This window comes from Girardinichthys multiradiatus, chromosome 20 (assembly GCF_021462225.1).
Source record: "Girardinichthys multiradiatus isolate DD_20200921_A chromosome 20, DD_fGirMul_XY1, whole genome shotgun sequence".
NCBI lineage: Eukaryota > Metazoa > Chordata > Actinopteri > Cyprinodontiformes > Goodeidae > Girardinichthys > Girardinichthys multiradiatus.
Genome location: NC_061812.1, coordinates 42,507,297 through 42,531,272, shown reverse-complemented (window position 1 = coordinate 42,531,272; position 23,976 = coordinate 42,507,297). Strand labels below are relative to the sequence as shown.

The 23,976-nt window shown below is 39.0% G+C and overlaps 1 protein-coding gene and 1 long non-coding RNA gene across 6 annotated transcripts in view; one reads left to right on the top strand and one right to left on the bottom strand.

Moving 5' to 3' along the window:
- Positions 1–23,976, top strand: part of itpr1b (inositol 1,4,5-trisphosphate receptor, type 1b) — a 155,479-nt gene that overhangs the window by 70,455 nt on the left and 61,048 nt on the right. For 2 of the 5 annotated variants that reach the window (XM_047347349.1, XM_047347347.1), the window contains exons 38-44: positions 3,536–3,684; positions 5,577–5,688; positions 7,483–7,518; positions 14,430–14,465; positions 15,352–15,399; positions 16,764–16,893; positions 19,940–20,124. In XM_047347349.1, coding sequence (XP_047203305.1) covers positions 3,536–3,684; positions 5,577–5,688; positions 7,483–7,518; positions 14,430–14,465; positions 15,352–15,399; positions 16,764–16,893; positions 19,940–20,124 — 696 coding nt within the window. The remainder of the gene's footprint in view (positions 1–3,535; positions 3,685–5,576; positions 5,689–7,482; positions 7,519–14,429; positions 14,466–15,351; positions 15,400–16,763; positions 16,894–19,939; positions 20,125–23,976) is intronic. The other 3 variants (XM_047347351.1, XM_047347350.1, XM_047347348.1) reach the window with 2 other exon arrangements.
- Positions 17,774–23,976, bottom strand: part of LOC124856654 — a 63,146-nt gene continuing 56,943 nt past the window's right edge. Inside the window, exon 2 of the long non-coding RNA XR_007035387.1 lies at positions 17,774–18,105. This is a non-coding gene — a long non-coding RNA (uncharacterized LOC124856654). The remainder of the gene's footprint in view (positions 18,106–23,976) is intronic.

Sequence of the window (23,976 nt, the reverse complement as noted above, 5' to 3'; positions counted from 1 at the left end):
GAAGTTAGAACTTCTTGAAATACACCACTCTGTGTGTAATGGGTCTAAAGTGTAGCCAAAACCCCTGGCAAAATTAGGTTTAAAGTAATCTATCAAGTTCACAACATCTTTCCTCTGACTGGAAGTACTAACATTTCACAGTGGCCCAACCAGAGTCCAGACTTCAATCCTATAGAGAATACATAAAGGAAGCTAAATGTTAAGGTCTGGCAAAGAGACCTTCCAACGTCAAAGGCTTGGCTCTTATAACCAAATATAAATAATCAATAACATGCAAAGAGGCTGGTCAGTAGTTGGAAGAAGGGTTTTTCTGTGATTTTTGTGGTGGGAGTAAATATTTTTCAATAAGATTTAAATAAAAACTGAAATTATATTTTCAGAATTTATATCTAAATATGCTAAACCTGTATGAAAAAGTTTGGGCTTAGCTGGGTCTGTACTAAGGAGTGGGATTTCAAAAGAGAAGCTTTTTTCTTTTAAAGAAAACATCCATCCCAGGTTAAAATCTCCCAAATCCAAATACCAGAAACCAGAAACATAGACCAGAAACTAAATCAAACAGAAAATTTGTGGAGTCGCCATAAAAATATCCAATCACAATGTGTAGACTGAAAACTGGAATAAAATCAGAAGGTGTTTTGACAAAGGTATTATGCCATTGGGTTAAAGAGCCTTTTTTATAGATATAAAAGTGGAACAACCTCGGAAATAGTTTATTATGGACTCAATATTTTAAATCTGAGAACATGGAGTTTTATCATAGCTGTGTGTACTTTTGAGAGCCACACTAGTTGTATTTTTCCTGATTCTTTTATCTATTTATATTTACTAACCAGCCCCATATATTCAAACACTCCACAGGAAAAGAGCAGTGTTTTTCCACGTCTGCTTGAGGCAGAAATATAAAGATAGAATAAAACTAAGCTCAGTCGACAGCTACAACATAACAGTAATGTATATGGTCAGTGGTCTGTGAGACATCCTGTGAATAGTCTGAAGCAATGTCATTAACTTCTGGTAGTAATAGTAGCGTAATACTTTTTGTAACTCCTGCACAGTTCTTCAGATGTAGTTTGCAAGTCATCCATAAAAAGTGCATTCGGTGATGGGAAATGTTGCTACCCCCACTTTCTTGTAACACATGACTCAAGCATTCACTGGAAGTGTGTAAAAATAATAAGTGACCCATCTGGTTAAGATCAGCTGTTTTCTCCAAACATAGGAAACTCTGGGTTTGGCTGAGACGTTCATTCTTTTCCTAATAAAACAAACTATCATGACATGTTGCCTGTACAGTTATGTGCTTCATGGGCAGACTTTTGATTAGTCACTAACTTCCTGCTAGACTGCACATATCCTTGGCTTTAATTGTCTTTATTTAATGCTTCTCCAGTCTGTCGTTTGATAGCTTTGTACATTTTTATCTTTTTCCCACATCCTAATCAGATGGTTTATATAATTGACTAAAATGGCAGTCATAATGGTACCTCTCTAACATTTCTGCTTCTGTAGGCTCGATATTTCAGTACATGGGAAATAATGACTTTCTGAGGAGTCATATATAAATTAATGTAGTTAATTTTATTTTTTTGAACCATTTGGTTTATACTTCCAAGGTTGACTAAACTGTACTTGCATTGTTTTTTTAATCAGACTTTATCCGCTATTAATTAGTTTACAGATTTTAAAAATTAACGAGAAAATTTTTCTTATTTTCTTTAACATTGCATAATCAGAAGTAAAAAATAAGTAAATAAATAAATCAATCAAAAACGCGGTTTTACTACTCATGGTTAATTGAAGGTTGTGCATATTAACTCTAAAAACAGTGTCTCTTCAGTAAGTGAAAATCTGGAGCATAAATGTGGCCAAAAGCCAGACAAATTCGCTGGTGACTTTAAAGCCAAAAGACAGATTTAGTTAACTTGTTGAGGATGACTGGAACTGGTACTGGAATTCTAATTTCCCCTCGGGGATCAATAAAGTATCTTTGGATTTGAATGGAATTGAATGACGTATAATGAGGGTTTGTATCGCTATATTCTTTTAATTTTGTTTTTTACCGTGTCCTGTCTGGCAGAGTAGCGCTCAGAATTGTTGTCTGAGTGCCAAGAAATTACCCAACAGATTTACTTTCACAAGCAGAGCATCACAGCTAATGCTTTAAAGCTCTGCTTGATATTTATAAAAGAAACTTTATTATAAACTTATTTGGGAATATTTCAATTGTTACAGACATGGAGACTGAAATGAAAAGGAAAAAAGAAGCTCAAAAAAGAGAGAGATGGAGGAAAAGGGAACAAGGGGAGAAAAAGAGGAAAGAGTGGAGGAGAGAAAGAAGGATGAAGAGAATACAAGATTACACCCTGCTTGCTTATACACCTGCAGCTTTTTTTTTTTTTTTTTTTAAGAAAATAGTACATGGTTCTTATGAATGTAAAATGTACTTAGTGAGAGGTGCAGCTCAATATAGAACATCTGTGTATCTGTCAACACCTGAAGCTTAACACCTGTGAGTATGAGTGTGAGCACGCTCTTGTATACAAGGTTTCTCCACAAAAATATGCAATAGCGAGTGTGAGGACCCACAGACCTGCCCCATGGTCCCTGGGCGGACACTGAAGAGATCCAAGCCACAGACATCCAAAGGCCCCCCAAACCACAGGAACCCCAGGAGGACCACCACCGGGACTACCGCAACCCCCCAGAGAAGAGCAGTGGAGAGTCCCAGGGGAACCACCCAGCAGCGACAGTGCAGAAGCCCCAGGGAGCCGCAGCGACGAGCCTGCAGGCCCCGCCGGCAGCCATCCACGCCCGAGCAGATCCAGCCATGGACCCAGAGACCCAAGACCCCGAGACACACCACCCCCGAAGCAGAGGCCCGACAGAGCCCAGGGGCCTGGCGTCGGCAAGCAGCCACCGGGAGTGAGCCAGCACACACCAAAGCACCCAGGCCCGGACACCGAGAACCACAAGTACACCAGCGGGCAGAGACTCCAACCACCTGCAGGCGTTGTGGCGGGGAGGAAATAGGCCTCCCATAATATGCGATCCCGAGAGAGCCGAAACGCCAGCCCCAGCACCAGACAATCCCCAAGACCCGACCCCCAACCCCAGCCCAGACCTCACTAGAGGGCCCACTCCCTCTCCCGGCCTCTGACCACGGATGGGAATTGGCGAACAGAGGGTGTGAAAAAGACCCCAAGCCTGCCTCCGCCAGCTCAAATGTGGTGTTGATGCGTGTTGTTGTAGTGTGCAACACCCCCCCATCACCCCCCCCCCCCCCCCACCACCACTCTGAACCCTCATTGTCTACATGCAATTAACCCCTCAGAGGTGAGCGCAGGCACCACAGGTTAGGCTATCGCTATATTCTAAAGAAAACAGGAATTAGAATTTGGTTATAAAAAGCTAGAATATATAGACATTTGAACATTAGATGTTGACCATAAGTACATTAGCACCTTTGTTTTAGCTTACTTTAGGTTCCTTTTAGATAACTTTCCACGTCTGGTTTTCTCGTCGTGCTCTGCAGGACATTGTTTCGGCTCTGGAGGATCGATTGAGGCCGCTGGTCCAAGCTGAGCTCTCAGTACTGGTGGACGTCCTCCATCGCCCTGAGCTGCTCTTCCCTGAGAACACAGATGCTCGCAAGAAATGTGAAAGTGGAGGATTCATATCAAAGTGAGCTTCGAGTTCTGATACTACTGGCATGACTTATCCACAATCCGCATAATTCTTCTGCTTTATTGAGCAATTTTATTTTTAGTACTGCTAATTTTATTGTAGAGGTCTTTGAGATGGGCTTCCAAGGGTAAGCAATAAAGCGTACTCAAACTGAGTCATATCTGTACACAACCATAATCTGAGGTGTATTGCAGTTTAGATGTGCAGTGTTCATGTGTTATGGTAATTTGTCCAACTGAATCAGCCTATTGCACAACATCTACTCTGATCTAAAATGGGAAATTGAAAACGCCCCACAAAAGCAACATGATTATAGATTTTTTTTCTTTAATAAGGATCTCTTCTGCTAAGTGACCACCACAGACCATATTTTTTTTTATCAAATATGGTGTAAAAAATCCACTGTTTGGAAACTATTTGTGAATTGTTTGTATTCAATTGAACTTCTTAATAATATATCTTGTCTTTTGCATCTTGCTGCCATGTCATCAGCCATTGCGGCTGATGGGACATTAGGCCTAACATCATACTAAGTGAAACCAAAATATTATGACCGGTGTCTAAGGACAGAACCATCAGTGTAACAGCCGTCGATCGCAGAATTGATTCACAGAATCTTAAGCCAGTTGCCCCAAATAAATGCTTCTAATTGAGGAAAAATGTACATAAACCAAAATGCAATGCTTCAAGTTTCAATTTCTTTTTAAATTGTTTAATTACCTCAGTGTGACTTGTGACATACACTGTGTTTATTGCTTATACTGGAAGAATCATTACAGCTTAAAATTCTTAAACACTTTTTGGTCTGAACATCTTTAGAAAGTATTGGCCCTGAAGTAAAAGTTTTGACTCTTACATGTTCCAGTAATGGTGTTGGAACAGTTTTCAGCTCTGGAGTTAATTTTGTTTTGACTGTCCATTCTTTTTGGGGGTTTTTTGGACTGTTTTCTGTTCACTATGGGTCTTCTACAGTTTTATAGTGAAGATCAGAACTTAAAAGAAAACAGAAAAACAACTTGTATACAATAAAAATACAGTGCCTTTTACCTATTTTTTACATTTCAACCCGTAATTTAAATGTTTTTAACCTTATTTTATGGGATGGATCTAAATTTCTGGTGCAACAAAGTACTGACTTTAGGGGGGTGAACAGTTATCCACGCTGATTACCCAAACTGACAAACAATCAATTTTAATTCCAGGCTGTGAGGCAACCAAACATGAAAAATTCAAGGGGTGTACTTTTGCAAGGCACTGTGAATGTAGCTTTAATTTTGAACATGTTGTGAACAGGTTAGTGAAATAAAAGCTTCTTTCAAGGATGTATTTGTCTCTACACCAAACAGGAAAGCAATTTTAAGTGAGAGATTCCTGACCCCAAAAGCTGTTCTTCAGATTTTAGATCTAGAAACGGGATAAATGGTAGGCCTGCATTCTCTGAGAAAAGGATTTCGGAACGGGTATAGCGAACAATAAATACTTTCATATAAGTCTAAGCTTGGCCATGAAGAGCTATACATGTGATAAGAAGGATTTGGAATAATAGGCTAAACTTTACAGGGAGCCAGTATAGAGAGGCTAAAAGGATCAAATGAAGGATTTTCCAGGAACTGTTTGGCTAATTAGCATAAATGGTCATGTAGTAGCTCAGCCCAAAACATTACTGTCTTGATTGTTGTTTTTCAAAAGTAGAAAAGTAATCTTCCGTCCACCTTGACATGGCTTTCATTTCAAGCAGCTCATATGTTGTTAAGATCACCCGTGCAGACTTTGCCTTTTTATATAAAACTGCAGATTTTATTGTATTTGCATTGGTTGACAGTAGCAACTTCCAAGTCAGACAATGTCAGACAATGTTAATGTCTATTGTTTTTCCCCTCTTTAACCAGGCTGATCAAACACACCAAGCAGCTCCTGGAAGAGAATGAGGAGCGTCTCTGCATCAAAGTACTGCAGACACTCAGGGAAATGATGACGAAAGATCGGGGCTATGGGGTGAAGGTATGCAAAGTGTTGTTTTACCTCCAAATGTGGTTTTGACAAAGAAGGTCCCACACATGAGATATTGTTTAACTGAAACAAACTTTCTGAATGTTAATATAAGAATAAATTGTATGACTTATTTCCCTTTTAGTTACATCAAGAGATTAAATAGTTCACAGAAGAGATTTTACCAACATGTACAGCATTTATTTAAAACCCAGTGATTTAAAACTGGGTTTTAAATCATATTTAAAACCCAGTTTGGATATAATTGTCTACATTGAATGTTTTTTGACAATCAATGGAAAAACTAGAATTAAAATAGATTCCCTCATTGCTTTCCTCCTACAAAGAACATGTGCCGGACAGCCAAACAATGAACAAATGATCAATTACACATAGCAGCATTATTAACATTATTAACAACATGCATGGTCAGGTTCATTTACGCAACCATTTTCTATACCATTCACCGGTTGCTAAAGATCTTTGTACTAACACATAGTAACTTTATAGTAATTACATAAAAATAGTGTTTTATTTGGGATTTAGACATCAGTCACGGGTTCTGAATATACCCTGGGAACTTTGCAGTTTTATTTGGCACCTTTTTAATCAATTTGAGGTTTTCTGTTTTGTTATGTTGTTCACACTCGCAACAAAGCTTAAAAATATAAGTGACTGACTGCACCGTTATGATCCGTATGCACTTACAGTCCAGCAAAGCCACTGGCCTGATCATATGTTGCACAGACTGCAATATAAAGTACAGGAAAAGGTTGTTGTCGTTGCATAAGTGGTGCTGTGATGATGCTTGCAAATTATGCCAGGTATATTTGTGTGTGGTGAGACTCCAAAACTGCAACCAGTTTGTCAGTTACAATCAAACCTGTTTACCACAACCAGCGCAAATAGGTCAAAATACTGATAATCAGGACTCTGTTGTAAATATGACTGTCTCTGAAAGCAGCAACACGCATGACTCTGATTCCCTAGTTTTGGCATTACATCGGCAATTTGGCTCAAACAAAGGGTCTTTTATTGAGCCTACTTCATAAAATGTTTGTTTCACAATGGAAAAGGCCCTAGGGGGTCCATTACGATCGGAATTTATTGTCACCTATCTCACACTCAATTTTTCTGGCTAGTTATTAGCTAACATGATTGTAGCTGAGAGAAATCAATGTTAAGAGGGAGGAAAATGTATAACCCTATCCTCTTGAATGTTTGGCTACCTTCCTTTGGGGCTCTGTGGTGACCTTATAACACAGCTTTTTAAAAAGGTGAACCACAGCTGAAGAAGTTCTCAATAGGTGTTATCCAAATCAGTTACTAAATATTTAAAAAACTGGGCAAGAACAATTATTTCTTCAAACTTTTTGATTTCATTTAATCGTAGACAGGCTAAAATCATCTACTAACTTGACATGTTAAAGCACCTTCTACACTTATTGGCAGACCTGCTTAAGATGTGTGAAAAGCCTCAAAGTTAAAATAAATTTGCGTTTTATTGCAGATGCATAAGGTCAGACTAAAAAATAGAAAAATCCAACCTTTGTTTAAGTACATTCATTCATAGGGTGATGCATATTTTTACTGTAAAATCAGATTTAATGAATGAATTTGTTCAAATCAGTGTTGGATTTTATTTTTTTTTTTTTACTTTTACACATTTTTACCACAGTGCCAATGAATGTAGAAGGCAAAGTATGTTTTAGTTAAAAAGCTTTACATGTGTACATGTGTGACGGGAGCTTTAACTCACTAACAAGCTCTACTAACTGTCTGCCTCCTATACTTTCTCTCTTCCAGCTGATTGCCTTTGATGATGAAATGGATGTGGCTGAGGTTGATCATTTTATTTACTATTGTGACGTTCATTGATTTGTCTCCCACTAACAAAATAGTGATACATGTTGTTGAGGTAGACATTTGAGCTTTGTAATCCCATCTGCAAAATGCGTGAGCAGCTTAGATCATCCTTTGTTTTGTGTTTGCCTACATTATTAAGAGTTGCTTGTGGACTCCATGTCAAAATCTAGAATATTAATGATATTTTTAGTTTAATTTATCTGATGTGCTTGTCTGTCCTGCTTGCTCATGTGTAGTTATTTGGCGTATTTGAATGTGCTATATTAAACGATGGTGATTAGTTTTTTATGCTTCTGAAATGTGCTAGTGAATACATTCTAGAGAATATAAGCTAGTAACACTGAAGATTTTCCCATTTCTCTAGTTATGTACTTTTCGCTATGTAAGGATTACTATAATTAGCATATTTACACTTATCTTATCTGTATTTGTGTATTGCTATTAAAATCTAAATCATATCTTGATTTAGCAGCTAGTTGTAATATTTTCATGTTGAAATTCCCATTCGTCTTCCATTAAGCGCATTTCACCCCATGTTAGTCATTTCTGAATTACCCATCTTCATCTTTCATTTACATTTTTCTTAGGGTTAACTATTCTGAGTTGAACGTTGGCAAGTGAAGAAAGTGGCGTTGTGCATTTGACCAGGAAATATTTGAATTTTCATTGGTTTTCATTCAGTGTATGGTTTCTAATCTAGAGTCTTTGCACCTAAAATGATGCTCATTTATTTATGTACTATTAGATTTGAATAACATGAGGGAAAAACCTTTATAGAAAATAACTATAACCATTGATGCACCAATCAGAATTCTGTGGTCAATTTCTGAGCTTGCATATTTTCGTTTCTTTCTCTTTAAGATCTTTAAAATGAGACAATATAGGAAAAGCATTCGGAATATTTTCTCTAGTTTCAAGCTGGGAGTGTTTATGAATGTGTTTATATAAGGAGCAGACGAAACACATGCTGTATGTGAGAGAAGCAGGTGCTGTAAAAGGGGGTTTTATTAGTTTAATTTTGTATTAAAATGAATACAAAATCACACAGAATTGACATTTACAACTTGCTTTAGCTTTGGATTTTTGATTTTGTTTTCTAGCACTGTTGGCATTACAAATACAGCAGGATCAGTGTGTAGTCTTTTAAGAATGTAGATAATTTCCCTACCTATGAAATATCCAAGAGGCTATCAACATTTCAAAATTCAACATGTTCAGTAACCATGGCTGAAGAGTAATAAGGATAATACCAAAAAAAACTTTGCTTTTCTCTTTTCAGCCTTTCTGTTATTTGCTACAGGTGTTGCTCTCTCTCACTCTCTTCCAGCCTGAAAGCACCACAGACACATGTGATATAGAAGATAGTTTCCTCTTAAATAGCTTCTTAGATCTTCGCCCAAGTTAATTTTGAACACCACAATGGCAAAATAGCTTATTTGAGCTTTTTTGTACAGTAACAACTTCCAAACTGAACAACATTGTTGTTCAAATGACCGTGCAGAGCTTAGATAGTCCACTGATCACAAAAATTTGATTTTAAAATTTCTGGCAAACCTGTCAAGGCCGATCAAAATTAATCCGATGATTTTGATTAACAGACGATTCTGGATGCATCTGTAGTTCAAAGTAGTCACAGATATTTTGGACATGTCAAACCTTTCCGTGGCGTTATCAGAGTTCCACAACTCTGAGACGCTATGAATAAATCAGACTTGCACCACTGCATCAGAATTCAGACAAATGCTACTAAATTGTTTCAGCAATCTTATACTACACAATGCAGAGACTCTGTCTGCACAGATGAAGAGCCTCTTCAGCTGACGGCAGCTTAACCTACTTTTTGACTCCCTACCCAGGTGGTCAGCTGATCCTTGAACATGAAAGAAATTCGAGCAAGCACCACAAAAGTAACACACCCCTACTGATTTAGTAACTGATCTACACCCTTCATCCCAGTGTGTATGCACTAAATAAACAAGAGGCATATTAAAATGACAGACATGCTACACAGATATGGCAGAAGTACATAAAATGTACTTCATTTCCTCATGTTTGCACCCACAAAATGTGTTTCAATGTACCATACAGAGGACAAGACAAATAAATTGTGACAAATCAATAATGTATTAGTAATTCATAACATTAATGTCTCTTTGTTATATTATTTAGTATATATGATAACTTAAAAAATATGAAAGAAGTGGAAGATGAGATTTGGTCATTCTACTCATTTTGTTGAAGTCAACAACTGTTATTTCAAGTCGCCTACCGGTTTTTCCTGAATTCATGAAATATATCAGAACTGAAAGAACACTTTGTCAAAGCAATAGAATCTGTGTGACTCTGTGTGCAGAACCTGTCAAACCTATCTCAAAACATTGTGAAGTGAAAAACAGGCTAGTGGTAAATTGCTCAGTGGAGAGAATGCTGAGTATGAGGGACTTAACAAAGATCTTAGGCAAGGAAATGGAGCCAATTTATTGGAAAGGGTCTTTCCAGAGTTGCAGGAAGCAGCATACTCTCAGTTTCTCTGTTATGACTCTGCTTTGTTTTTCCTGCTTCCTTTCCTCCCTGTCACTGGCTGTTTGGTGCTAAAGTGTTGGAAATCCCCAGTTTCCAAAAAAAAAAAAAAAAAAAATTTGGTTTATCTCACACAGCAGCACTTTGTTATAGCAACTCTCTGCCCGTTAGCAGTAACCTAAGATTGTACACATGTACTCTTTCCCCTATCCTCATCACCCCAGTACGTGCTCTCTGTCACCCAGCCATGAATATACTCACATTAGCAACAGCATGCAGAAGTCTGACTGATAGTAGCATGGAAGCCTGAACCCCACACTAACTGCAAGATAAACTGTCCCTAATCCTGTTGCGTAACCCAAGTGTTTAACCCGATGCTGCTCTCTAACCACCCATACCACACTTGCACGCACGCACGCACACACACACACAAACCCACACACATTTTGGCCCCTCCCAAACCCAGACAGCAAGCCAAAGATCCCCAGGAATGAGTGCAGCTGTTTGTTTCACTACTGTCTGACAGTCTTCCTCACACTTCTTGTAGCTGCATGCCCAGTACATTCACCAGATTTTGCATATTCTGCCGGGATGATGAATGAGCAGGATGAGGCTGAGTGACTTTCCCCCTAGGTTGCATTTCATTTTTCCTGCAAAAATAACAACATTCGAGCCAGTGAAGAATCATAAGGAACCACCCTGATTCATTTCTGGGCCATTTACTGCATGCCTTGACCTGTGCTTCAGGTCAAGGTTTTAAAATAGATGAGTTGTTTTCTGTGCTAGTGTGTATGTGTGTGTTTGTTTTTCCCTATTTCTTTTGCTTAGGACATTTATTTCTTATCATTAGACTTTCACACATTTTTCAATTTTAGTTTCTCTCAGCTTTTTTTGCCTGTTTTCATTGTTTTATCTAGTCATGTTTCCTTCCTTCCTTAAATTTCTGTTCCATAATATTATATTGTCTTCAATTATTGTTACACTTTCTGCTTGCAGGCAATTTTTAAAAGTTTTAGACTGCGGTTTTTGCTGTCAGTCAATGGGGGGAGCTCTAGATGTGTATTGCTATGTCAAGCCTTGTCCTAATTTCCTTAACTTTAGGCTGATCAAGTCTTGATTTTAATCCAGCTTTCTAGCAGAAGTTACATAAGTGCCAACAATATTTTAACCCAGGTTTCCCGCATTTCTATCCCTCGAAACCTAAAAGTGCAGTGGGACTCTAGGTGGTAATTGACAACATAGATGTAAGATGTTGACCCTTAATTTTAACAATGTAGGGGAGACTACAACGGCAAGGTAAAAGCAAAGATTTACTGTACATTGCGAATGAACACTTTATCCTTGAGTATTGGCAGAATAAAATTTTTGTTGCATATTAAACTTTTTTGGTTATTTTCTAGAATCATAAATCATGTTATTGCTGGAAGCTCTCATGTATCAACATAACTGTCTTTGCTGCTGTGATTTTTTGCATCACATTTGTTTTTCTCACTACTGCTTTGGAGATATTTTAGAGAGTTGCAGGAAACATGACAAATAGATGTGACGCTAAAAGTTATGGAGGTCAATTCGAAATGATAACGCATCTTTTTATACACAAAGGAGTTGGAGATGGGGTTTTGGGAAATTAAGAGGCCATTGAACGATGGATGTTTGCACATCATAAAGTGAAGATATTAAGCTCAATCATGCTGACAAATTCTGAACGTACCTTCAGTTGCTTGCATGATGCACGATTTCTTTTTCAGTGGAAATCGATGTTGACATTAAAGGAGAATTCATGCAGGGAAATTCCTGTCCAGTTGCACAATTAATCAGCATAAAGCGGCACAAGGGGGTTTCAAATGTAGACAAATGCCCAAGTTAGGTTTTGTGTTTATGTTTACTTTTCCATATATTGTGCCCCCATGTGCAGTCAAGTTTTATGTGGACTAATTTTGGTCTTTGTGACTGAAACACATGTTCATGTAACTAGGAAAGGAGCATGCCTACTTCAGCAAGTGTGACTGTTCAGTCTCGGTTTCCTTACATTAGGTATGCATCGTTCAGAGATTTCCTTTCATTAATTTTGTAAAGCTCTACTCTGTAGATACTGATTTTTAGCAGGTTCCCATTTCTCTCAAAGAACTATAAAAACATCATACTTTTTCTGCTTTTGGAATAAATTGAAAATTGACTATCATAGCAAAGTGTTTTGTACTAAAATACAAAACATATTTCATAAAACAACCCAAAGTTACAGAGCTCCCTCTCGATGTCACTGAGAATTGCAGTCTTTTTTGCACACCTCAAAAAAAAAAAAGAAAAAAAAAAAAAATATATATATATATATATAGTGATGTGCTATGTAACCTGCTGCATATATTTCACAAAGTCCTTTCAATAAAATACATAAAAATTTATGAAAAAAAAGCTCTGACATGCTTTTTGGGGTTAGATTGTTAAACCACTCATTAATTTATTGGAAATATACTGAATCCTTCTTGGTCATTAATTATTTACATTTGGGCCAGAGGCAGCATCAAACAAAGTGTGTGTGTGTGTGTGAGAGAGAGAGAGAGAAAGCAGTTATGTCAGAGAGCACTGCAGTAAAACAGGTTTTCATTATTATTTCTATCATTTGCAACAAAGGCAAAAAAGGATGGATTAAATTTTTAGCCTGTCTTTAGCATATTATTTTTGCACTTAGCTCTTCAGTATCTGTATGTATTACCCGTAGAGTAAGTGGAATCTGACAGAGATTTTCAAAAGACTAACATTTTGCAGTATTGCACATTCCATGACAAAATGTGATCTCATCAAGAGGAGCAATTTTTCCAGTATACGTTCATCTTACGTTCCGGTATACGTTCAGCTGAAGTCCCACTTTCTGTTGTTGTTGCTTAAAAGAGAAGTCGACATTTCTCTGTTGAAAATGATTACCTTTCTAGTAGATTCCTAAACCTTTTGTGCTTTCTCTGACTTCATCTGTACTTCTCTGATACTGAAAATCACTGTCTTCTTCCCTTAGTAACAAATTCCACACCAAACAGTGTTGTTAGTGCAACTGCGACCTTGTATGGTGCATCCATAGGTCAGAAGAGAAGAAAAACATTTTAAGGGCAACATACATTGGAGCCATCAGAAGCGTTTTAGCAAATACCAAACCATAATTTTCTATTAAGCAACCCACATCAGCAGCGTCTGGTCGGAGGCTGACACAACGCCAGATGTTCCTATCTTCAGGAACCTCAACGGTTCTGATAAGATTACCCTTGGCTGAGGTCCAGTACTCAGTTCTCCCTTGGCCAATTGGATGTGCTATCCATCCAAAGCTGTGTTAAAATGCAAATGAATGTTCATCTCTTAGTATGTTGCAGCAGGGCAGTCCATGTGGGTTATCCTTCAGATTCTGGGTGGCCAGTTCAGAAGGCATTTTCTCTATGTATCTCTAAATTAAAGTCAACTTAAATAACTTTTCGAAGGCTTAACACTTTTTTGTTAATAAACTAATTGTTTATTTTAATGGCATTCTCTCTAGAGTTTAGTTAATCTGATGATGATATGGTCTGCCTTGTTGTTTTGTTTGCAGTATCTTTACACAGCAAGATGCAAAATTAGGAGATGTTGTTTTAATTATTTTTCCTGTGGTTTGTTTTTGTTGAGAATATTTTGAGATGATTACTAAAATAAAACCAGTTGTGTAACACACAGTTGTAGAAAGGTTAGCCGAGTTATTCTCTGTGGTTATTTTCTTTGGTGCATTTATATTCTTTTTTTTTCTGGTTACCGATAAAATTCAGCTTTGATCTCAGTAAGAAACCTTTTGTTCCACCAGTTTACAAATTTTCCTTCCTCCTAATAATTTTTGTAGGACATCTCTTCCAATAGCAACACATATCAGTGCACAAACCGGTGCAAGGTTTGTGCATATCGTTCTTGCATTTTAGTGATGCTTGCAGTGTCATGTTGGGAATGGGCAGCAGGTTAAAAGGGAACCAGAGGCAACTGAGCACACAAAATTATGTTGGATTGTAACCAGAGTCTATGTTAAAGAGAAGACCAAGATTTTTTTTTTTCTTTCGAGAGCTTCTGTTTTCTTGCTGCAACAGGTCAATGCTGCTTCTCATCTGTGTTTTCTCATCAATGAAGCCATGAAAACTAACATGCAATGTTCCCTTCCACCCTTGGCTCCAAGTCATGCACATTGATGATGTCCAGTCGTGCATGTTAGTGGATTGTAGAAATCCGATACATAAACAAAGACACTTCTGTAGATATAATATCAGGTAGTTTTGAAGAGGATGCTACAGGTTGAAGGCAAAAATAGCACAAGAAAATCAACATCTTGACGCCTTATCTAACTCCATCCTTTTATCTCCAATCAGCTGGCACCTCCACCTGAGCCTGAAGTCCTGGCAGAGGTGTGTTTTTAAGACCACATTGCTTGATGATATGGGTCATTACTGATCAGACATCCCTCGTTATGTTTATACACCAGTTCTATCCCATTGCATTTTTCCTTGGTGTTTTGTATTTCTTCATCCACGCAGTACCATATCCCTTCCCATTCTCATGGATTTTCTCTTGTGATGCCCCAGTCCACCCCTACAATTATGCCTCAGTGACACCAGCTCTTTAGATTTTGGCCAAACTCCAGTTTTATGCCACTCATACGGTGGGGCAGCAATGAGGGTGGGGTTTGGCGTAATGGATGAGGTATTTTTCATGCCATACTGGTGTGTGTTAGCAACTCCATTACCTGAATCATTTTGTATTATTTTATGTTTACTTCCCTCAGGCAGCTTGGTGTTCTGTCATGTAATTCATTTTATTTTGCTGCTGTATCAAGTTTTAATGTTATGAGGGAGCTGCCTTACAAGAATCAACCAAAGCATGACCTTGCTGACATCATACTGTGGGCATACGAATCTGCAGAGCTTTCACAAGTCAAAGACGTTAGGATGGTGTGATATTTTTTATGTTTGTGTGTCACCCAATGACACAAACTGGCCTTAAGAATGTTGCAGGTGCTGCTTGTTTTAGAATGAATAGCAGTCCTCCCTTGCATGAAACCTTGCATGAGTTTGACTCAACCTCACATCTTCCCTGACACTACCACTTCCCTCTTAACTGCACGATCAAATCTGCACCCTGTTTCCTGCATGCTTGTAAAGTAACTAATTTGCACTGGATTAATGGCCAATTTTGTTCTCTTAATTATTTTCCCCAGTTTTCCCAAACTTTTCGTTCATTTCTTTAATTTTTTTCTTATTTTAATGCTTTCTGCTAACTCGCAACACCTTTAAGGAGCTTGATCCCAACCAGCCACTGAAGCAAGTGGAGGATCAAAGGAGGGTAGGTTAAGAGTTTTGCTGTGGTCTGGTCCAAGACGCTATACTTTTTGTGTGCGACAACGGACTAACTGATGCACAGCCCTCACAGTCGCACTGCTTCCACAGCATGGCGCTCATTCACTCCCCTGACACTTCTATTGAATGTAACATGAGGCAGATCAGCAGGAGAACATCATCTGCGCTTCTTAATCTGATAATCGTAGTTGCATAACGATGACTTGTTACTGTGAATTACACCAATTCAACAAAGAGCAATGCATGTAGTAAAGCATGGGGGTGGGAGAGGCCTCAGCATGGCCTCCGGTCTGCAAGGCTTCATTTAAAATTGTAGTTTTAAGTCAGCGAATTAAAGAAAAACCTGAGATTGCATGCTATGATATCCGAGAAGCTAACTCTAGGCTAGCTTTTGGGAAATCGTGAGCATAGCCTACTTGGCCTGGTCGGAACCACTGAAAGAGGCCACCTAGTGAAATTATTTGCTGAAGGGCTCAGGAAAATCTTTGAAGACAACATACTTCTAACTATTTTGGAAAAAGACTAACCCCACTGGTCCGTATACCCAGAACCTAACCCAGTCATTGTCATCCAATTATTCTGATGATCTTTGGTTTAACAACTAAAGATTTAAAGTAATTTGTAATTTAAAGTAATCTACTCTTAGTTTTCTGTAAGGAAGTACGGTTTTATGACTCCATTAAATTATATTTTTAGCAGGAGGTCACTTAGAATTCTTTCTGGTTTGGTCAGTTTGTTTCTTTGTCACATTTTATAAGAGTCAACTGGCCCAGACAGTGAACTTTTCCAAAATAAATGGAAAAAGAGTGTAATAGAAAGTATTTAGAAAATAATATGCAATTAAATTAATTTGAATTATGTGGAAGATTTGAGCATGTTTATGTATATTTATACAATTCCTGAAAGTCTTTAAAGACACAGACAAATTAACAGCTATGTAGTGGTTGAGGTACATGGGTTTTACAATATTTGCACAAAACCTTAGAAGAAAGGGATCATATGGCACTGGAAATGGTACAAATTGGTGTGGATCCGAAATGACCTGGAACCTTTATACATTGATAATCTGAAGAATTGCTGAAAAGTATTTATCAAGAAAAACAAAAAGCTAAATAGTGCCTATGCAATCCTACAAAGAAAACGAAGCTTAGATTATTTTGTTTTTCTGTGTAACCATTTGGTTTTTTTCACGATATTTGTCTTGTGGGTTTTAAAGTTGACAAAATCATTTAAAATTCTGTCTGTTCATTTTTATTAATTTGTTGTCAAATTTTTACAGTTACTTGGACTGGAGATAAACTGCCTTAATACAACGTGTTTTTTTCACACTAAGTCTGAGTTTCCCCACAGGGTGAGGCTCTGCGTCAAATTTTGGTCAACCGGTACTATGGAAATGTTAAATCTGGTCAGAGGAGAGAGAGCCTTACATCCTACAGCAATGGCCCACTCACGCCTGGAGCTCAAGGAAAATCACCTACACGTAAGTTAGATTGTGTTGATGTGTCCGTTTGAGCACCAAATAAAAAATAACTGAGAACAACCAATAAGTGGTGTTACTGACGTGACAGCCAACTGAAGTTTCCAACCAGCACCTAGATGTTAGCTGTAACAGATAAGTTTGTCAAGCCTTCCACATCTGAAGCCGATATAAAGGTTTGGGAGTTTTTTTAGGTCCTGTAATGATCGATTTGATTAGCAAAAGTGAAAGATATGAAATCTCTTAAAGAGCCCACTGGAAACACAAGATTAGTCAGGATGTTCCAGTTGCTTTAGCGTTTCAATGTGCAATGTAAATCTTTGCCTGTGTAGTCAGAATGAAGATTTTATCTGTTAATATGGAAGTGATATCTTAAAGAGATTTTCATGGAATTTCTTATTAGCTACCATAATTCTGCTGTTTTAAGACACTCTATAATCAGATGCCCATGAACAACGAAAGCACATAGATGCAGAATCAGAACCTTTGCACAATAAAAGCTTTTGTTATTGTAAGTTTGTTTGATCTGTGTATTCCTTAACACTGGCATTGCCTAGGTAAATATGAAAAACAAATAAAATCACTGTGAATTTCACATCAAAGAGTTTTTTTCATTTTAAGTCGCTTTCAAAACAGAAATGACTGTTGGTTACACAGATTACACAGAAAAGTCATAAACAGATAAACACCGACACTTTCCAGTGGGTAGCAGTTAACAAACTGTGGGTGGAGCCTGCTGATGAAGATCATTTTCTTTGCATCTGCATAGCTGACAACCATGTAAATAAACTGAATGCGATGCATGGAAACAGCCATCTAGTGATCTCTTCAGTTTCTTCTCAATTTAGACAAACCTCAAAAAGATAAAATCATTTTTCAGAACTCATGGTACCTGCTCTTTTTTATTACATATTCTCAGGCATGCCCGTTTTTGACTGCAATGCTTAGGAATAGAGAAAATATAGGATTTAATTCACACCACTGATCTTGCACTCCTTGTGGCTGCTGTGCCGCTGAGCATGCTGGCTCTCTTCTCGGCCCAACGCTGGCCGTGTCGTTGCCAGGAGACCAGCGTTCCAAGCTCCGTGTAGAACGGGATGTGCTGTTGATTCAGTTGCTTGCCATCAGAGATGGCTCTGATGGGTGCGGTTATGTCACCAGTTCCTCCCTTACTGCATGCGTTGGGTGGCCACAGCAGCAGGAATTAAAATACCTCTGTGGATTAAAGGCAAATGTGGTGTTATTTGTGTGTTGCATCTGGACGGCCTAATGCATGAGCCATAGCCTCTGCATTTCCACTCCCAAAGCTTTAAGCATCAGCCCCCTAATAATGCGACCACATTATCTGTTTATGAGGTTTTTTTGCGAATTTTTCTGGTTATTTTATTATCTAAACTGCAGAGGTTCCATTTTTATTCTACTTATTTACTGCCTCTTTTTTTCAGAGCAATGCAGAAATATTCACCCTTTATGAACTTTTTCACATACGAAAACGTATTTTTGACAGAACAACACAAAGCATTGCATGGTTATATAGTTGGTGGAAAGTGTTGAATGGTTAAAAAAAATGTGTTTAAAAATAAAAATCTGAAGAGTGCATGCGTTTGTTGTCAGACCCTCTTCACTTTGATAATCCTAAATAAAATCTGGTTCAAGCAATAGCCTTCAGAAGTAACCTCAGAATAAAATGAAGCCTACATGTGTGTAATGTAACAGTATAAATGCAGCCATCCTGTGAAAGTCTCAGATTTGGTAGAGAACATTAGTAAACAAAGAGCATCATGAAGACCAAGGAACACAGCAGGCAGATCATGGATGAAGTTGTCGAAAAGCAGGTTTCGGTTACAAAATAATATCCCAAGCTATTACAGCAATTTATCCTGGACAAATCATCCCCATTGTGAAAGTTAGAGGTGGCAGCATCATGGTGTAAAGATGCTTCTCTTCAGCAAGGATAGGGAAGGTGATCAGTTTTGATCTAAAATACAAGGTAATCCGGGAAGATTAAGTTATAGAGTTGCAGAAGACCTGAGACTTGGATAGAGATTCACCTTGCAGGAGAACATAGGGCCTAAATGTACATTAAATCTAATCAAGAATCTGTGGCAAAAACTGGAAAAAAAACTTTCACAGATGCTGTCGATCCCATTTGATGGAACTATTATTCAAAGATAAATACACAAAAATAAAAAGTTTCTAGATGTGCAAAACTCATTGAAACTGTCCAAAAGACCTAAAGGTGCCAGCTGTAATTGCAGCAGAAAACAAAGTATTGACTCAGGGCTGATGAATGCAAATGTATGCCACACTTTTCAGATTATGTGTAAACAAAACCACGTATCATTTTCCTGCCACTCTCATTTATGTGCTACTTTGTCGGACTGCATGGCCACTGAAGGGGGGACAACCTGGGCTGATGTCCTGGGCACTTGGTGAAGGGGGGGGGACTCAGAACTGGGCCCCCTAACTGTCAAATTATGGTCACAAATTTATTTTTATTTTTTTAAGTAGGCGTCTTTTTTTTTTCCTTCTTCCTAGTGTTCTTTGCTAGTGAAGATTATAATTGGAACAGGTCTGACAGATAAAGTTTGGAGGCTGGTAAATGTTGATGGCTGGGCTGTTTCATGATTTGCTCTAGATTGACGTTGGTACCAAGCTCGTCTGATCAAATCAGACAGCAAAACCAACACAACACTGCTGTTGAAAAACTAATTGGCCTTTAGCTTAGTTGCTGTGAAGGGCAACCGGTTAGGTTTTAGGGTTTTCTTTAGTGAGACATAACAGCATATATATATATATATGCTGTTATGTCTCACTACAGCATATATATATATATATATATATATATATATATATATATATATATATATATATATATATATAGATATATCTATATATATATCTATATATATATATGTATATATATATCTATATATATATATATATAGATAGATAGATAGATAGATAGATAGATATAGATAGGTATATATAGATATACTAATAAGGTTAAAAATGTGGATTCTAATGAATTTCACTTCTTTGACCATAGTTGTGAGCTCTGGGATTGGAGGTCGAGGGGAGCTGAGTCTGGCTGAGGTCCAGTGCCACCTTGATAAAGAAGGAGCCTCTGATCTGGTGATTGACCTCATCATGAATGCCACCAGTGATCGTATTTTCCAGGAGAGCATTTTGTTAGCCATCGCGCTGCTTGAGGGTGGAAACACAGTCATCCAGGTGAGTGGAAGTTACCGAGTTCACCACCCGGCTGCTCAGTGTTGGAGCGGAGTTTAAATTAGGTTAAGATCTCGTGCGTGTATCTTGCAAATAAATGTGTCCACTCAAAGCATTCCCACTAGTGAACTATGAGTAGAATCCGAAGCATGAATACAAGTCTTCTAGAAAAGGTCCAAGCTGTGCAGAGAAACGCATCATTACTTCACTGCAACTCGCCAGGGGTTACCTAGGTAACTTTAACTCTTTGAGAGGCTCACAAAGGGAAGTTTGAGGACAGAGAACCATTGTTGAAATTAAATTATTTCAGCCCTGCAGGGTGTATGCCTGCCTGCGTCAATATATCTGTGCATATTTCATCTGCAAGCTGGTGTGCTGCTTGTAGAACCATTTATCTAGGTTTTACTGGTTTGTGGTGTTGCTGGCTATCTTGCATAATATGCTCAGATTTGCATGTTGCTGTTACCTGATGAAACCTGACTTCCTTAGGCACGACTTCTGTTACATAAGCTGCCGCAATGACTAGGTGAGTGATGCCCAGAGCCCAAGGCCTCCTGACATTCCAACAGAATCTTAACTGGGTCATGCTTTCCTGATGGGAAGAGTGCAGTAAAAGACCCAACCCACAGACCGTTAGAGTTCCGGTAGGTTCTGTGGTGCTACTGGAGAAAATGCCACACCTTACAGCCACTGTTTGGACATACTTTGATTTAACTTTAGGACTTAACCTTCATTTTATGTATACGCTACCAGTAAAAAGCTTTAGATATACTTTTCCACTTAATGAGTCTCTGTTTTTCATTAATATTTATAGTGTAGATTCTCATCAACAGCCAACAAAAGAAGAGACATGAAATTATATAGTAAACAAAAAGTGTGAAGTAACTTTAAACATTTTTATACTTTAGATTCTTCCAAATAGCCACCCTTTGCTTTGATTTCTTCTTTGCACTCTTGGCATTCTCTCCATGAGCTTCATGAGGTGGTCACCTAAATGGTTTTCCAAAGAGTCTTGAAAGAACTTCCCAGTGGTTCATTGAGAGACGGCCAAAGGTTAGCATATCTGTCAACATAGCAAAGGGTGGCTACTTTAAGGAATCTAAAATATAAAACATATTTAAAGTTCTCGAACTGGTACTCGTCGTCTTCCGCTTATCCGGGACCGGGTCGCAGGGGCAGCAGACTCAGCAGAGACACCCAGACGTCCCTCTCCCCAGACATCTCCTCCAGCTCCTCCGGGGGGAGCTAAAGGCGTTCCCAGGCCAGCCGAGAGACACAGTCCCTCCAGTGTGTCCTGGGCCGTCCCTGGGTCTCCTCCCAGTGGGACGTGCCTGGAACACCTCCCGAGGAAGGTGTCCAGGAGGCATCCGGTATAGATGCCCAAGCCACCTCAACTGGCTCCTCTCGATGTGGAGGAGCAGCGGCTCTACTCCGAGCCCCTCCAGGATGGCCAAGCTCCTCACCCTATCTCAACTCCGTCATCACCACAACGGACTGGTACAGTGCCCCCATTACTGCGGCAGCCGCACCGATCCGTCTGTCGATCTCCCGCTCCATTCTTCCCTCCCTCGTGAACAAGACCCCAAGATACTTGAACACCTCCACTTGAGGCAGGAACTCCCCTCCAACCTGAAGAGGACAAGCCACCCTTTTCCGGTCGAGTACCATGGCCTCTGACTTGGAGGAGCTGATCTTCATCCCAAATGCTTCACACTCGGTTGCGACAACAATGCACTGGGAACAGGTCCGACTTAGTCCCAGCAATGCGGACCAAACTCCTGCTCCGCTCATACAGGGACCGGATGGCCCCTAATAAAGGGCCCCCGATTCCATACTCCTGGAGCACCCCCCACAGGGCATCACGAGGGACACAGTCGAATGCCTTCTCCAGGTCCACAAAACACATGTGAACCGGTTGGGCAAACCCCCATGAACCCTTGAGTAACCTGTAGAGGGTATAGAGTTGGTCCAGTGTTCCACGGCCGGGACGAAAACCACACTGCTCCTCCTGAAGCCGAGGTTCGACTACCGGTCGGACTCTCCTCTCCAATACCCTGGCGTAGGCCTTACCAGGGAGGCTGAGGAGTGTGATCCCCCTGTAGTTGGAACACACCCTCCGGTCACCCTTCTTATGAAGGGGGACCACCACCCCAGTCTGCCAGTCCAGAGGCACTGTCCCTGACCGCCACACAATGTTGAAGAGGCGTGTCAACCATGACAGCCCCCCAAAATATCCAGAGATTTGAAGTACTCAGGGCGGATCTCATCCACCCCTGAAGCCCTGCCACCACGGAGCTTTTTAACCACCTCGGTGACTTCAGCCTGGGTGATGAAAGAGTAATATTTAAAGTTATTTTACAATTTTATGTTTGCCACATAATTGCATATGTGTTCATTCACAGTTTTGATGCCGTCAATGAGAATCTACGTACAGTGTAAATAGTCATGAAAATAAAGAAAACCAGAAAGTGTGTCTAAAACTTTTGACCAGTAGTGTGTATTACACTTTACCGAAGATACGTGCATCTAAAGAAATTAGAATATCATCCAAAAATATTTTACTTATTTAAATCAAAAAGCAAAACTCATATAGATTAATTACACAAAGTATTAAGTGTTTATTTTTGATTTTTAAAGCTAGTGAATTTTATTATTGTTTCTTAGAAAATTATATTTTTACATAAAACAGATTTTTACAAAAAGGATTTTAAATCCCAAATTTGATGATATGGCCTTATGTACTACAGAATCATGAGGAAAACTGCTGGGGAAGACCAGAGAGGCACATAATCCAAGCTGCTTGAGGTTTGGTGTGAAGTTTCCACGTTTTTGAGACGCTAAATTTATTTTCCAGCAGGACTTGGCACCTTCCCACACTGCCTAAAGCACAAAATACTGCTTTATTGACCACAAAATCAGTGTGCTGGATTTCCCAACAAACAACTCTGACCTGATCTCAACTGCATAAAGAACCTATGGGGTATTGTGCACCAACGCCATCAATGCAGATTAGCTGTAGGCCGCTAATAAGGACACCTAGGCTCTCTTAACGCCTCAGCTGAACCACAGGCTGATCACCCTCACATCATGGCACATTATTACAGTAATTCATGCAAAAGGAACCTTGACCTTTTACTGTGCAGTACTTGGCCAACTGTTTAGTTTGTCATCATTTCTGGAATGAAAAATAACTTTTCATTTGTCTGCATTATTCAAATTTTGTAAGAGCGTACGTTAGATTATTTAGGAAGGTTTTATTTGGAGCAATGATTTGACTGTCAAAAATAATGGTCCACAAAATGTTTGCATATATATTACGGGAAATCTTGCAGAAACGTTCTGCATTTTCTACCTTTTGTTGAATTTGAGTTAAACTTCGCAGAGTTATGTGTGAACATGAAGACTTAATTTTCCTTTTAAAATTCAGAATAGATATTTTGTTTAGCAGCAAACTAACAGAACCGAGCTTTGTATGCATATTATCAATGATCCAGATTGAATTTACTATGTACAGGGGTTGGACAATGAAACTGAAACACCTGGTTTTAGACCACAATAATTTATTAGTATGGTGTAGGGCCACCTTTTGCGGCCAATACAGCGTCAATTCATCTTGGGAATGACATATCCAAGTCCTGCACAGTGGTCAGAGGGATTTTAAACCATTCTTCTTGCAGGATAGTGGCCAGGTCACTACGTGATCCTGGTGGAGGAAAACATTTCCTGACTCGCTCCTCCAAAACACCCCAAAGTGGCTCAATAATATTTAGATCTGGTGACTGTGCAGGCCATGGAAGATGTTCAACTTCACTTTCATGTTCATCAAACCAATCTTTCACCAGTCTTGCTTTGTGT